This window comes from Melopsittacus undulatus, chromosome 6 (assembly GCF_012275295.1).
Source record: "Melopsittacus undulatus isolate bMelUnd1 chromosome 6, bMelUnd1.mat.Z, whole genome shotgun sequence".
NCBI lineage: Eukaryota > Metazoa > Chordata > Aves > Psittaciformes > Psittaculidae > Melopsittacus > Melopsittacus undulatus.
Window position 1 is genome coordinate 10,693,925 of NC_047532.1, and position 16,689 is coordinate 10,710,613.

Consider the following 16,689-nt stretch of genomic DNA (forward strand, 5'->3'; position numbering starts at 1 on the left):
CCCCTGGCACACACAGGGACCCCTTCCACTGGAGCAGCTTGCTCCAAGCCCCTGTGTCCAACCTGGCCTTGAACACTGCCAGGGATGGGGCAGCCACAGCTTCTCTGGGCACCCTGTGCCAGCGCCTCAGCACCCTCACAGGGAAGAGCTTCTGCCTAAGAGCTCAGCTCAGTCTCCCCTCTTCTGGCAGCTTCAAGCCATTCCCCTTGGCCTGTCCCTACAGGCCCTTGTCCCAAGCCCCTCTCCAGATTTCTTTCCTGCAGCCCCTTTAGGCACTGGAGCTGCTCTCAGGTCTCCCCTTCAGGAGCCTTCTCTTGTCCAGGCTGCCCCAGCCCAGCTCTCTCAGCCTGGCTCCAGAGCAGAGCTGCTCCAGCCCTCGCAGCAGCTCCATGGCCTCCTCTGGACGCACTCGCTCCAACAGCTCCACGTCCCTCTTGTCTTGGGGGCAAACAGCATCTACTGTTAAAGTTTCAGCCAGCTTCTGAACTTTAGGCCATAGCTACAACACGTTCATCTGACTGTACCCTGCTCAGTTAATAGACAGGGCTGTCAAGAGGAGGTTTTTACCATCCTCGTGCAATAAGATGAAAGGGGGGAAACTTTCTCTAAAATAAGAAAATAAGAACAAAAATACTGCAGTGCTGCTGGTGCTGGCTGGGAGGACATGCATGAATCATCCGGAGTTACTCCAAGAACATCAGCTGTAGAGTCTTGCAGAATCCTCCTACACAGCTTTTTTGTTTGGCACTGTTTGTATATTAGGATTAGGAGGTTTTGGCACACTTTCATTAATGTGAAATCATAGACTTTTACTAGGTTTCATAGCAAACAGCTATTTTGGGGCACAAGGATGAAAAAGTAAAAGGAAAGGCAAATGCTTTGGATTTAGGATTTCTCTAAGAATGCAAGGCTTGGAAGACCTAATGTGTACAAAGCAAATACCAGAATTCATGGGGTGAAACACAATAGGGTTGAGAAGAGGATGTTTATAAAGTGCCTCACTTTTTGTAAATAATCTTTTCATCTTTAAAAAGAAAAATAAGGAAAAATAAACCCAGAAAAAGAAATCACTTATTTCACTGTTAGTTTTCCAACATCCTGTTCCCAGGGAACAATGTGTGGGTGTGTTGGGGAAGCTGTTGAGATACAGCCTCACTCCTGAATGCACTGTGGAAAAGTTAGAAGGGGACTGTTGGTATGAGGCGGAAGAATTGTGCTGTTCACCACGTCTGGATTTCCTGCCTTGTGCTGGTGCCTTTTGCAGCCTGGCTGAGCAGAACCTCATCCCAAAGCGTAAGAAAACACTGCCACTGAGTTCCAACACTCCCTGAAAGCTGTAGGTAAATAGGCAGTGGGGTGTGTGTGTGTCTGTGTGTGTTTATAGCTATACACATATATAAAATTGCAATGTAGATATATATATGATATAAACATGTATGCTTTAGATAAATGCAGTATAATCTAAACATAAGGGCCTTTTCTACCTATCAGAAAGGTAGTATATCAGATAGCACAGGATGATCTGTTACTGAATTATAAATGCTATGTTTAGACTGGCCTCCAATGCAGATTTAGGACTGTCTTGTGTTATTCCTGCTAGCAAATCCTTAGACTGCAGGATCATGCCTGGCTGAAGTACCTAACATCTCGAGAGATATGGACCTGCTCAAGTGTGTCCAGAGGAGGCCACAGAGATGCTACAAGGGCTGGAGCAGCTCTCCTCTGGAGCCAGGCTGAGAGAGCTGGGCTGGGGCAGCCTGGACAAGAGAAGGCTCCTGAAGGGGAGACCTGAGAGCAGCTCCAGTGCCTAAAGGGGCTGCAGGAAAGCTGGAGAGGGACTTGGGACAAGGGCCTGTAGGGACAGGCCAAGGGGAACGGCTTGAACCTGCCAGAACAGGGGAGACTGAGCTGAGCTCTTAGGCAGAAGCTCTTCCCTGGGAGGGTGCTGAGGCGCTGGCACAGGGTGCCCAGAGAAGCTGTGGCTGCCCCATCCCTGGCAGTGCTCAAGGCCAGGTTGGACACAGGGGTTGGAGCAAGCTGCTCCAGTGGAAGGGGTCCCTGCCCGTGGCAGGGGTTGGGACTGTATGGGCTTTAAGGTCCCTTCAACCCAAACCAGTCTGGGGTTCTGGGATTCGATGAAGCAGCATTTTATAAACTGAAAGAAAGCCACATGAAGTAGAAGCACATTTCCTCAGTCTTTCCAAAGCATTCCTGGACTTTTCTTTTTCACTTTCTTCTGTTCTGTACAACACTGGTGCCCTTCAGGATGCTAAAGGATCTGCATTCATTGAAGCAGACAGGACCAAGCTATAGGATCTGTTACTTAAAATGCCTAAACTGATAGAGATCAATCTGCTTTCTCCACCCTGTCACAGCTTTGGCAATGTTGCTCAACAAGCACTCAGAGCACAGGTTCAAGAATTTGCCTTCCACAGCTTCCTGGCAAGCAGACATGCCACTCAGTTTCACATCCATCTTCTCCACATCTTTCACCACATCCTCATTGCAGAAAACCCCAGTCTTGGCAATGGGAAAGGAGAAAGCCCATAATATATGCACCAAAATTCAGGAGGATATTCTTAGATGAAGGAAAATTTAGCCAGGCCAACCCCATGTTGCATAAAATATCACCCATAATTGGTACTCTTAAAAAACCCTTTTCCCTGAGAAGCAAGGGCCACTTCCATAGGCAGGATTCCAGTTAGGCACATTACCCATATATATATTAGCACTAAGGAACCTGCAGGAACTGCAATTTTCATTGAAAGGACCCCACACCCCATCACACCTTTGGGAAATAAATCAGCTATCAGACAATTGAATCCTCCAGTGTTGTATTACAGTTGAATGGAGGGATAGGGCAGCAAGTGATATGAATTAAAAGAGAATGGCCACATTCAAGTTGCTCATGCAGATTCCAGGTCAAGCAAATGCTACTTAATAAATGCACGTGCTTTCCATCCCCCTTCCTTTTTAATATTCAAGACACTGCATTCCTTTGGCCTCTGCCCAAGTGAAAAATCCCCAATAAAAATACATTTGGAAGCCTGAGAAATGCTGAGGATTGCCCAACAAGAGACTTACTTCCTTGGAGTTTTGTGCCATTGTTTGTATTGCGTATCAACTGGAAAGCCTTTTGAAATCCCACCGCATGCTGCGTGGAGCTGTCAGATGACTTTATACTGCTAACGAAGGTGGACATCTTCCTTTTTGTCTCACTAGTGGCAGGAGACAGGAAGGTCTTATAGCACTGATCCAGCGAGCAGGTTCTTACTGTGTCTGCCACGGTTAACACGGAGATCTTGAAAGAGAAGAAACTATATTGGATTACCTTCCTATTTAGAGTTCTTTATGCACCGATACAGAAAACACAATGCTAAGCCAACTGAAGAGATTCCGTGGGTTTAAAATTCAATTGTTAAAAACTAAATGCTGGAGGCATAAATCCATCAAATTTGAAAAGGATTAGACTCCTGGTGAATTCAAGGAAAAGAGACTTCAGGCTTTGTTCCTCAGATGAAGTCAGCTTCGCTCTGCTCGTACATAATAGTTAATACACTGTTCCGGGCAGAAGCCTGAGTGAACTAGAGATAACTGGGAGAAAAATCAGCAGAGAGCATTTGCAGGAAAGCCTTGAGTGCCTATAGAGAAGTGGAGTGCTACAGAAAACCAAATCATACAAGGAAATAAGCTCTGAGAGCTTTTCAAAGGCAAAGCATTCCATTGCTTTAACGTCCCAGACAAAGCAAGCCAAATCTACCATCAATTTTCAGCCTATAAATGAGTTAAGGCATGCAGCGGTAACACTTGCATTAATACACACATAACATACCAGCTTTATTAAATGAGTGGCATATTTTATTAGGAATTAGGACTGATGCAAGACAGCGTCAGAACGAAGCACTAATTATATACCCATATAACAGGTTTCATAACCACTGAGCTACTGACCAAGTAATAAATGTCTTACATGTCCTTTCTTCATTAGAGTTTTATTAAGACTGACACTTCTGACACTTTAAGTACTATTCATTCTGCTAAACTGTAAGTATTATTTTACAGTATCAAAACACTCCAGAAGCACAGAAGTTAGAAGGATTTTTCCTGTGCTGTTATAGAGAAGACTTCAGGCAAAGGATACAAACAGTTTTCTTTGAATTGATTTGACTGAAACTCTACTCCTATTAAAAAAAAAAAGGCAAACCAAGCAGAAGGACTGATCAAGGTCCCACTAGCAGTGAATTACTAAAAGTAAAGACCAAATGGGAGATGGTTTGTGGTTCTACAGAAGCACCATATGGGCCCCTGGGTGTAATCCATATCTAAAATTACAGGTTAAGTGATTTCCTCATTCTCTGTGGCAGAGCAAGAAATAAAATCCAGGTTTCTTGGTCCTTTGCTTTATCCTTCCCTTACTGGTATCACAGTTGTCTGGGAATCTTCCAAACACTAATTATATTTCAACAGAATACAGTGGAGCAGCAGAATACAATATAGCAGCAGAATAAATCATTTCCATTTTCACAAGCAAAAAAAGAGCTAAAATGAGTTGCTCAAAGCAATCTAATACTTCTGAAGTCGTGAGGCTTGGAGCACGGTTCTCCTAACTGTGCACTGCATCACACTGCTGACCATCACCTAAAGTCTCTGCCACGATGAAGGAGCCTTTAAAGACTACTCAGAAACAAGATTTTTGCCTTAGATCAGTGGATTTCACTTCTTTTAAAGCCTGTGGATCCCCAGATGTTTCCTCTGCTGTAACACAAACTTCCAAAAGTGAGTTCAAGTCTCCATCACCCATTAGAGGTAGACCACAGATCCCAGTGAGTCCATGGACGACAAGTTAAAAACACAGCTTTGGATGAGAACTGAAAACACTGCACATGGTTGAGACCAATGAAAATCTGCTCAATGCTTGGAGAAATCATACCTTATCGTGTTCATCTATAGAGCTCAGGATAACCTGAGCTGCATCTTTGGCAATCTGAAGCTGCGTCTCCGTGACCGAAGCCCCATGGTCCACAATGACAACAATGTGCTTGGACTGAGGTCGAACAGTGGAAACATAGACAGGCCTGAAGAGGAACAAAACCCAAACCACCATCATGAGCCACCTTGTCATTTCCACCAAAACCTTTACAAGTGAAAGAAGTCAAGAAATAAAGAGGAAAAAAGACACCCCACAAAGAGACAATCCATCAATTATAGCAGGGATTTTTGCCTTTAGGAAAGCTTCCACTAGGAAAGACCAACTGTGAATCTGAACATAGAGAAAGGGCCTTTGCTTTCAATCTCTGACATTTTAACCCAAATCAAATATTGAATCCTTCTCCCTCTGGCACAACAATCACTTTAAGCCAGGAATAAGCAATTTTGCTGATGGAGCAGCAGTGTTTGGGATTACTGTTTACATCAGCTCACATCAAGTTTTGGATTAAGAGTTGACAAGCAAGAAATGCCTCATGGTAGATGCTGGGTGTTGGGAACCTTACTCACATGCAAAGTAAGTGCAATAGTGGGTATTTGCTGGTTACATGACAAGTAAAAACCTGTGTGTACAGGGTTGCATTAGCATAGGCTGTTGGGTTTATTGTAAGAAAGGAGGGCTTCTGGCCAAGCAAAGGTTTTCTCTTGGAGCCCTGGAATGCATTTCACATGGGTCATGCTCCACAACCCCTTAGGTCTGCACAGTTTTAAACTGCATGGCCCATTTGAGTTAAGTCTGGTGAAGGTTCTCAGTGATGCCATGTGTCTGTCTGTCTGTGCTAACATCAAACCCCATATTTCCAGTGAAGCAGTGCTCAGATCCAGTTCAATGTTGTGAGAGATGTGTGAGAGATTTCACAAGCTCTTGTGCCAAGGTTTCAACCTGGAATAAATTAGGAAGAGCCTCAGTGAGGAGGAAGGATTAAAAAGATGGCAAGACTCTTCCATTTTTAGTCCAGACCAAAAACTAGTTAAGAGTTAAGTGTGAGTTTTGGGATCTAAGTTTTATTATATCAAAGGCAGCCACAGAAATCTTTTTAAGTGTAAAGGAAATGCAGAAAGCTTTAGACAAGGCACAGCAATAAACAACTGGCACAAATAAGTTCTTAATTGTAAAACAGCCTGCAGCTCTATACTGGTATTAGTACCTAGAACTTATATAGGTCCTTTGATCTTCAAAGCACTTAAGTATTAACTAATTAATCCATGCAAACTACCCTCTGAAGTAAATATTAACAAGAAGATATCTCTTATGTAGCCATGGAGAAACCGTGACCCAGAGTAAATGCTTTGGATGAAATCACCCACGGTTTTAGTGACAAAACTCTGATAAAGCCTGGGGTACCTCCAGTTCTCACGTCTTCAGACCACACCTTTCCAAGACCACAGAGAACTTAATCAAGCCCAGACACTTCATGCTTTGATGACACAGAGAAGATAACATCTGTAAACATCTGATTGCTCAACACTGATGGGTAACCAAAGAACTGCTTAGTCTCTGGGCACTCAGCTACATGGAAATGTACCTGATGTGCTGATACCTCCTCCACACAGATTGATTAACTGGTACAATCAGCTATTGTGTGACCAGAGGTACTAAAGCCACTGCACTTTCTTAGACGATTCTACCCTTGAGTCTTTTATCAGTCCCACAGTACTGAGAGCAAAAGGCAGGAAAAAAAGTATTAACCTGCAACTGCTTTGCTTCATGCCCACCAAGCAGAAACACTCCCTTGGGCAGGAAAACCCTGTCACCATTTGATCCTTTTTTCTACAGTTTTTTTTACTAGAAAGTTTCCACTATTGCTGCTTCCCTACTATCCATGGTGTGCCAATTGAACCTGGGGTGGAGACTGGGAAAATGCTCCTACCAATGCTCTTTCCAGTCTCTCATCCTTCTACCCCTCTTCCCAAAGCAACAGACCTGCTAAACCAGTAGAAAACGTATTCACTACTTTATTAACAGGGGTCAAGTATGAGTCAAATATAAGTTGAATTTCTCCTATGGGCTGACCTACAGTTTACAAGTTGCTGCTATTTGCAACTTCATTTGGGAGAAGTGAGAAACCTGTATGTAACTTCATTTCACTTCAAAGTTTCTTAAAAGTGAATACTAGTGCTTTAAAAACCAAACCTGAGAAATCCCAAGGGACTTCACTAAAAGTTACTCACAGATGCTGTAATCTTGGCAAAACATAATGCTGAAATTAAATCAGTGCTTAAGGAATACAGTGAATTGTAAGGAGACAAATCCTACCTGCTGCGATGTTCATAGCTGCCTTTGCACCGGAACTTGTGGGCTGGGAAGACAGTGAAAATGCCTTCTTCTGAGCTGAAATACTGCCACTTAATTCCTGGGTTAGACTTCAGGTTATCAGCAAGAACTGGAGGTTGGAGAAGGAAATTGAAAGATGAAACAGAGTTACAAAGGGATGTCAAACTGGAAGTACGTTTATTAGAGGCCTCTCTCGTATATGCTTGGAGAAGAATAACCAGGGTCCCAACAGGAAATACAAGTAGTTCTATTTGAGGACAGATAGAGCTTCACAAAAGTTAAAATCATTTGGAAACTTAACACTGCATTTGACAGGTTTTGTTTAATATATGATGACAGCTCCTGAATCTCTGAAGTATAACTGGATCCCAGGAAGCCAAAGCAGGAGCAAGAAAGGAAGAGATTAAGGCAATTATATATAATATGCATATATACAAATATTACATGTAATGATACACATAGTTTTCATAAAGAAAAACCCCATAATGTTAAAAAATAATAATCATGTGTTCCTTATAGTGAAATAAAACCAAAAATTTCACTAAGTTTGCTGCTCACAGCTCAGTAACCAAATGTGTTAACCTCCCCTACTCTAACATCTGTATAAAATGTCCACATGAGCATTTAGCCCAGATAGTTTTACATGCAAAGATGGGTCAAGGAAAACCTCACTGTACAGAAACAGTTGAAAAGGTTAATAAAAACAAAAGGGAGAATCTTTCCTCTTTGTCCCTTGTGCTCTCCTATTAGTGCAGTGGGAGGGAGGCATAGCTCCCGCTCTTGGGACTCCAGAATTTCTCAGAGTTTCTCATTATTCCTGTGCTGTGATTAATTTAACAAGGCTGTGGACCCCTCAAGGCTTTCTTGTTAGGAGAAATAGCCACTCTTCAGGGAAAACACAGCATCTGCCCTCAAAGAGTTAGCAGATGGTAGCTCTATGCTGGTTCCACCCATCCTCACCATGAGCATCTCCACCACACTCCCATTTCAAGACCATAAAATACAGAGAGAATGGTAACAGTTCTCAGCAGCTATACTGCAACTTCCCTCCAAGCCTCTCGGACTCTGTGGCAGGTGATTATTAGTTAGTCATTGCATGGACAAAAAGTGAAGAACAAAGAAGAGAAGTGACATGTTCCCAAGTGTTGCAGTCAAGCAGGAATGGAGTTCAGAACATAACCGTCGGGTATCAGTCTCAAACCTTTCTGTCATTTACAGGCTACGTTCATTCTCTTTAAAATGTGCTTGCGATCTCTAAGGACTTCTTAACACCAACAATAAAAGCAATTCAAAAGCTACAGCTCAGTGATATGAACACAACTGATTGCATTAGTAAAACCACAAAATACCACCAAAACCAACAACCAAAATAACGCAGCTATCCCAGCGCTGAGACCATCTGCACTAATAACTTATAAAGATATTTAATACACCAAGCCAACAGAGTGTACAGTCACTGTAGACATCCCAAGCACTCTGAGCCCAAGTGCGGACAATGATGGTGTTGGAACCACCTGAGGCAGAGTTGGTATTGGGATTTCTGCCTCATAGAACCCCAGCCTGGTTTGTGTTGGAAGGGACCTTAAAGCTCCTCCAGCTCCAACCCCTGCCACGGGCAGGGATCCCTTCCACTGGAGCAGCTTGCTCCAAGTCCCTGTGTCCAACCTGGCCTTGAACACTGCCAGGGATGGGGCAGCCACAGCTTCTCTGGGCACCCTGTGCCAGCGCCTCAGCACCCTCACAGGGAAGAGCTTCCTTAAATGAAATGTCCTCACTGCCACTGGAGCATGCACCTTGACTGCTCTCCCTGCAAGCTGAGAGATTAAGGGATCGGAACTGATCCCATGCAAACATCAGCTTTGCCATGTCAGTGACTAAAGGCAGCCGTAGGCTCACTGAGGATCTTAAAGCAAGAGGAAAATTGCTCCCAGGAGAGAGGGAACAGAAAGATATTACCCTCTCACCACCACACCAGTAATAGGATTATATCCTATTTGGGGCCAACCATCATCTCTGCTTGCAACAAACTGAAAATAAAACTTGAATTCTTTAGCATTACCTAAGATGGATAGTATCAGCCTAAAATGTATTAAGTAAAAGGCACTTCCTTGACATTTCTCTTTTCAGGTTTGATTACAAAAGTAGCCAGAACCAAGGGAAACTGATTTACAGTACTTCACCTTTTGCTAAGCCTTAACTGCAGGCATTTCTCTTAGGACTGACCCTGAAAATAGGCCAAAGAGTTTCATCTCCTGGATCCCATTCATTATCAAATACGCCAATATTTGGGTTGGAAATCACCACCGGGCACATTTCAAACCACAGCCGAACATTTACAACAAAACATCCACATGGAGTATAGTCTAAGTTCAACATCCTCAACAGTTTAGCACTTACTCAAGTTTCCCTGTCTGGCTGTGGCCACGATGTTTTCTCTACATTCAGTTCAGCATAATTACCCTGCAGAAACCACTATCTTGGGGGTTTTTCCCTTGCTTTTTGCCACAGTTTTTTGTATTTCCATAGTGCCTCAAAGTCCCACTGGAAGTCCTGGTTGATCCCTGCTGGATTCTGTACAAAGATGCAGCTTTGCACAGTTGTGGCTTTGGAGAACTTGGTGCCTCAATGGACTGAAGAAGAAAAAAGAACATGATACTGAAATGGTCGATGAAGGTTTTCCCAGTGCACTAACTACACTCTGCTCACACCTCTCACTTTCTCATCCTTCTCCCCAAAATACCAACTCAACTCCAACAGAGATGCCAAAGCATGTTTCTCCCTCTTTCCTGTGCACAGGTAAAACCAGCTTGCAGATGCTCTTGGGAGCAAGAGTCTTTTGTCTCATCAATTTTGACACCTTCAAAGAAAGCACAAATGATCCTGTAACAAAATGCTAAACAAATTTCATAGAACCATGGAATGGTTTGGGTTGGAAGGGACCTTGAAGATCCTCCAGTTCCAGCCCCCTGCCATGGGCAGGGACACCTTCCACTAGAGCAGGTTGCTCCAAGCCCTGTCCAACCTGGCCTTGAACACTGCCAGGGATGGGGAGCCACAGCTTGTGACTATTGTTTGTTTCACTCAGATTCCCCCTAAATTTCCCTCTTCCTTGTGTTTTTACACCTGATGTGATACCAGTTCAGTGGCACCATTTGTGATTGCACAAAGAGCAGTTTTCTCTGGTCACAGAGAATGGTTTCTGTGTAGCAGGGACACAAAATCTCAGATTTGAACATGGTGAAATTTAGGTATCATGGAAAACTCCATGAAAAATCAGTTTTAATTAAAACCAAACCAAAACTAACCCAGAGTTTCCAGCTTTTCTAGCTGGGACTGCCAGAAATGCCTCTCTCCAAAGCACCCATGCACTTTTCCTTTCTGAAATCTGCTTGGGAAAACCCAGACTGATTTCTGAACTCACTGAGGGTTTGGCAGCCTGAGCCTTTGGAGAATGTGCAGCACTGGTGCTCACAGCCCACACAAGCTCTCCTGCATGGGAGCACATGGCACAGCTACAGCTGTGGGAATCCAGGAAAGCATCTGATACCATTTTAAGCTGGAAAGAGAAACCTGGGGGGGGAAATCCTTTAATAGTATCAAAATCTTGGAAACAATTAAAAAAGGAAAATCATAACTATTTACAAATGCTTTTCTAAACACTGTGTGTCAGCAGTGTGTGACAATCAACATTATCCATTCTACCACAATACCAATAACTGACAAAAGCTAATGCAAAGCACTTGGGATGTGGAGGTTATTCCTGGTCCAAATGTCCAGGTCCAGATGTCATAGGAGAATCACACAGCTCTCTCATGCAATGGGTACAATGAAGTGAGTGAGCAAATCACTCAAGTGTTTCGGCTATTCATTTAGGCGCAGGCATGGAGCACTGATGGACAGTCCAGCATGGGCTCTGAGTGCTTCTTCTGGACACTGGATTTTTCAGAAAGACATTGAGACATCAGATGGGGCTTGGAGCAAGATGCTCTAGTGGAAGGTGTCCCTGCCCATGGCCACAGCTGGGACTGGACGAGGTTTAAGGTCCCTTCCAACACAAAGCAGTCTGGGATTGGATGCCTCCTTTGATACCGTGCTGATGCGGGAGGTCTAGAGACACAGCTGAGAGAGACCCCACAGCCAGAGGGGTTCTGGTGGGCAGTAGAAGCCTTTACATCTCTGCTGCTCGACGCTGCCAATTAGGCAATGCCACGGAGCCTTGGGTGGCATGGTCTAGTGTGAGGCACCCCTGCTCATGGCAGGGGCGTTGGAATGATCCTAAGGTCCTTTCCAACTCAAACCATTCTATGATACTATTATTCTATGATTCTATCTAACATTTAGGTCCTGGTTTTTATGTGTAGCCTCCAGGATTTCAGAGTGCTGGGGGTGAAGTGTGGCAGTTGTTTTGTATAAAGAGGTTGAATTTCTGCTATTTAAGGGGTTTTTATTGGTTACAGAACTTGAAAAATGTATTTTCTAATCAGACACATGAACATTCAGTTAAAGCCTGGATGAAAAAACTTGCCCAGTTTAATACAGTAATGATTAAACCCCCACAACTTTTAACTATAAACTCCTTTATTGTAATGCTCTTGGTGAAATTAAAGACAAACTTCTCATTCCCACAAGGACACAGCTTGCACTTACTTTCCCAGGAGACTATCTGCATTTTAAAAGTGCTCATTTTCCCCATAAAACAACAGGTTTTGAACTTCAAACTCCCTCCCTACAGCCTCGGTGCCTCTCTGCTGTTCCTCCTTCTTAAAGAGTTCTGCTCATGTTTTCCTTCAGCCACTGTGTTAGTTCATTAAAGCCCTCCCCAAAGACTACCAGTTTTATCATAACTTGGCTTTTCCCTTCTCTTTTTTCCCTTTCCTATGAGCACAGTAGACAATCTCCCAGCAGATAAGCCATGGCTATGAAATACATACTTCTTCTCTAAGCGCACTCTTACTTTCCATCACTAAAGCTGCAAGAATGTCCTGCAGATATTTCCTGCCTGGACACCCAGCAGATGCTTTTTTTTAGCCTAACCTCACTTAGCCCAGACTTTCCACTCCCTCAGTCCCTTGTCTGTGTTTGATTCCCACCTCCTCCTTCCAGCAAAGCCAGCCTCTGGAAAGGTTATGCAATCAAAAGACCCCCAAAAAAACATACTGCAAGATGAGTTGCCTGCCTTGGCTATGGCCAAGGGCTAAGTCTGACAATTACACCCTTGGCAGCACCAGCAGAAATGTGTGCAGGACATCTCACTGGCACTCACTTTCAGTCTTTGTATAGAATCATGGAATCCCAGCCTGGTTTGGGTTGGAAGGAACCTTAAATCTCACCCAGTTCCAACCCCTGCCACCGGCAGGGACACCTTCCACTGGAGCAGCTTGCTCCAAGGCCCTGTGTCCAACCTGGTCTTGAGCACTGCCAGGGATGGGACAGCCACAGCTTCTCTGGGCACCCTGTGCCAGCACCTCAGCACCCTCACAGGGAAGAGCTTCTGCCTAAGAGCTCAGCTCAGTCTCTCCTTGGGCAGGTTAAAGCCATTCCCCTTGGCCTGTCCCTACAGGCCCTTGGCCAAAGCCCCTCTCCAGGTTTCTTGCAGGCCTTATATACTTGACCTGTGATTCACATTTTAACCCCAAAAGGAATGATCAGGTTCAGTGATTTTGCCAGTACAAGGTGCTTCCCATCTCCCTGTTCTAATACAAATGACAAAGTATTTTGTATTACTGAGTATGTGTAATGGCTTTGTATTTCTAAACGAGCATCACCACTAAGTAAAGACCCAGCCTTGATATCACAGTACTTGGAGGAAGCCAAGAGCCCAAGTCCTACAAACTCAGAAATCTTAGTGAAATCCCTTAATTCCAGACACAAACTGGGGATATAAAAGGCCAAATGGGAGCAGCCCATGAGCTGTTGCCAAGTCACCCTGAAACCTCTGTCCCCTCTTACAATGCAGCATCATCTGACCCTAGATTCTGCTGCAGACAGAAGTTGGAAAGTATTAACATGAGACCATCTGAAATGATCATTCTCTCTAATTATAAATATCTCACAAGGCAAAAAGGACTTTTAGAAAGAAAGCCCTATGTGATAGAGTTTATAAACTTCAAAGGGAATGCGATATGATAACACTTAGCACTTCTAGATACCACTTTCCATCTTCAAAGCATATTCAAATCATTAACTAATTGATCTTCAAAGAACAGCACAGTCAGTGGGAATAAGAAAGGGAACTACTGAACATAATTGCTCATTATAAAAGTGTTTCTTACAGTTCTCTCCATTAGCATTACATTTATTGAGCTGCAGACCCCATGTCTGAGCCTGCAAAAAAGGAGAAGTGTGATTTCCTGTGCCATGCACACACTGCAGCTCTTCTCTGAAAAGTATCTCCATTAAAGATAACCATCATGGAGATACTTTAGTGCTCCCCAGAAACAACAGCAGAAAGCAAATGTGTTCATTCTACAAGTAAATACATTCTCTAACTCTCCAGACCTCCAAATGCGGTCCAGGCTTTTCTGAGTCAAACTGGCTCATGCATTTTCACCAGGAATAAAAGGGTTTGTAGCTCAAACCCAATTAAAATTCTGCGGATGGCACGAGCCAGGATGGAGCCCAGCTCCCTCCCTGGGACTTCTTTTGACTCTGAAGGGGAAAGAAGTAAAACACCCTTTCAATTTAAGGAATGAGCCCAGCTGTCTTGATTAAAAGGATTTGGAAGGGAGGCATTAACTCCTTTGCTCAAATACCTCCCAACTATTGTAACACCCTCAAACTAGCAGTATAAAATACAGCACTATAAGGAACATGACCAAAGCATTCCACATTTTAAGTGATCAACACCTCAAATAAGGCACAGGGAAAATCTATTGAGCAACTGTGTAGAATCTCTGCATATCACTGAAGAAGGGCATCTGCTAAAGCTACCAGACTTGAAACAGGCATTTTAGTGCTTTGAAGGATGACAAGGAGAAAGATTTACTGGTTCCTTATTTATTCAAAAGGAAAAAGACCTGAAGGAATCTGATAACATAATGCACTGGCTCTAGGTAAGATTTTGTCATCTAATAAATAAAGGACTATTCACCCTAGTGAGGACAGATCTTTTGGTCTAACTAACCAAAGCCTGTGATTCCATCTGAACAATAAAGACTTTCCTTAACTAGTTTGTAGTAATGACTAAAAGGAATCCAAATGGAAAACTCAAGCCAAGATGAAACAAAACCTTCTTAAGACATTAAAAAATCACCTGATATCAAGAAAAGAAAGTGACAAAGCATCACTTTTTAAGGGTTGAGAGAAGAGACATGTGCATCTATTTCTTTCTTCTTCCTCCCTTCCCCAAGATGATAGAATCATAGAATAATTGGGGTTGGAAAGGACCTTAAGATCATCCAGTTCCAACCCCCCTGCCATAGGCAGGGACACCTCAAACTAAACCATATCACCCAAGGCTCTGTCCAACCTGGCCTTGAACACTGCCAGGGATGGAGCATTCACTACCTCCCTGGGCAACCCATTCCAGTGCCTCACCACCCTCACAGTAAAGAATTTCTTCCTTATATCCAATCTAAACCGCCCCTGTTTAAGTTTCAGCCCGTTACCCCTTGTCCTATCACTGCAGTCCCTAATGAATAGTCTCTCTCCAGCATCCCTGTTGGTCCCCTTCAGATACTGGAAGGCTGCTATGAGGTCTCCATGCAGCCTTCTCTTCTCCAGGCTGAACAGCCCCAACTTTCTCAGCCTATCTACATATGTGCCTATTTTTGTTTATTTTTTATAATGTAAAATAATAAAAAATCCATTAGAAAACTGCAAAAATCCCTCGAATTTTTTATTATGGAAAGTTTCATGAGCTACACTTACCCTTCCTAACACATTGTTCAGCCCAGAAGCTGAGGTTGGTGTCTGCACTGAGGGCTCTCCCCAGCCCTGCTCCTGTGGCTTGGCTGGAGTCTGCGGTGAAAATTCCATTCCCTTCCAACACCTCCAAGCTCCCCAGTCTGATCCCACTTTCTTACTCTGGGCCAAGATTAACATTGAAAGAATTGAGATCGAGGGCAAACAGAGCAGAGTTTAAATTTGTGTTTTGCTGAGAGCTTTTTATAGGCCAAATTATGTAAACTGCAAAAATCACATGGGAAAAGAGATACTCATGGGGTTTCCTTAACAGCAACAATGAAATGATCAACTCATCTGGAAAGATAATCTGGTTGCACAGAAAAGCTGTGGCTGCCCCATCCCTGGCAGTGCTCAAGGCCAGGTTGGACACAGGGGCTTGGAGCAAGTTGCTCCAGTGGAAGGAGTCTGGCTTGGAACTGGATGAGCTTTAAGGTCCCTTCCAACACAAACCAAGCTGGGATTCTGAGATTCTATGGACAGGACAGGCTGGTTTTTGAAACTGGGCAAACTAGAGAAGAGCACAGGAGCTCCTGCTTCTGGGCTGGAGGAGCAGAGGCCTTTCAAAACCCTCTCTGTTGGGTCCTCCCCAACACTCTATCCAATGGGAAAGACAGCATAACATGAGTTTTAGGAAGCTGTGGCTTTCCATCCTGCCTCTAAGTCTAAACAGGGAAAGCAAGGCAGGAGAGAAAAAACACCATCAAAATACCCAGATCTACAAACAACTCTCAGGGTTTTTAAAGCAGAAAACTCAAGCTGAGGTAGAGTCTGAATCCAGCGTGCAACAGCTATTTCTCACTAGTGCTATGTGAGGGCACTTGTAAGAGAAGTAACAAATAGATGAGATTAGAGGAAATTTTTCTTGTTTGATCTTTATCCTCTTTCAAAGGAGGTTTTAGTTAAGAGTAATGCATACACACATATGAATTCATTGAGAAACAGTTTCTGTGCAGAGAGTGCTCTGTTCTAAGTGTATCCTCGTAGGAAAGTGATCCACAAAACCAGGTCACTGCAGAACTAAGAAAACATAAAGAGTTTGGAGAGACAGATGACATTAAGTGCTCTTTAGAACCATTTCTAACCTGACAGCCATCTTCACAGCTGTAAGGATGCTGCAGCAGTTTGTCCTTCTAACCAAAACTACTTCCCAGTCTATAAATAGACCAATCTGTCTCAAGCCAACTATTGTCTCAGCCCATTAATTCCTCTGGGCACAGAATGCTGTTCTGGCACAAGAGGTCATGGCCCATGACTACATAAGCAACCAGTACAGATACCACCAACACAATACATCCATCCACAAAATGAACACCCAGCCTCCTGCCCCTAACCAGTATATTCCAAACCCCAGATACTCCTGCAGTGATACAGGGACACTGCTTTAGACATGGGCAATGGCCAGCTCCACACCAGCGTCATTCTGCTCGACCCTTCCCACAGCAGCCTTTCCCTGAAGCCACACCAGTCTCCTGTTTCTGTGGCTGGAGTGGTGAAGATTATGTAGCTTATATGCTCTCAGCTGA

General features: G+C 43.7%; 1 protein-coding gene across 1 annotated transcript in view; it reads right to left on the bottom strand.

Moving 5' to 3' along the window:
• CACHD1 (cache domain containing 1) overlaps positions 1-16,689 on the bottom strand; it is a 107,201-nt gene that overhangs the window by 29,210 nt on the left and 61,302 nt on the right. Inside the window, exons 5-7 of the mRNA XM_031050741.2 lie at positions 7,244-7,370; positions 4,931-5,075; positions 3,085-3,301 (exon numbers count right to left, since the gene is read on the bottom strand). Coding sequence (XP_030906601.2) covers positions 3,085-3,301; positions 4,931-5,075; positions 7,244-7,370 — 489 coding nt within the window. The remainder of the gene's footprint in view (positions 1-3,084; positions 3,302-4,930; positions 5,076-7,243; positions 7,371-16,689) is intronic.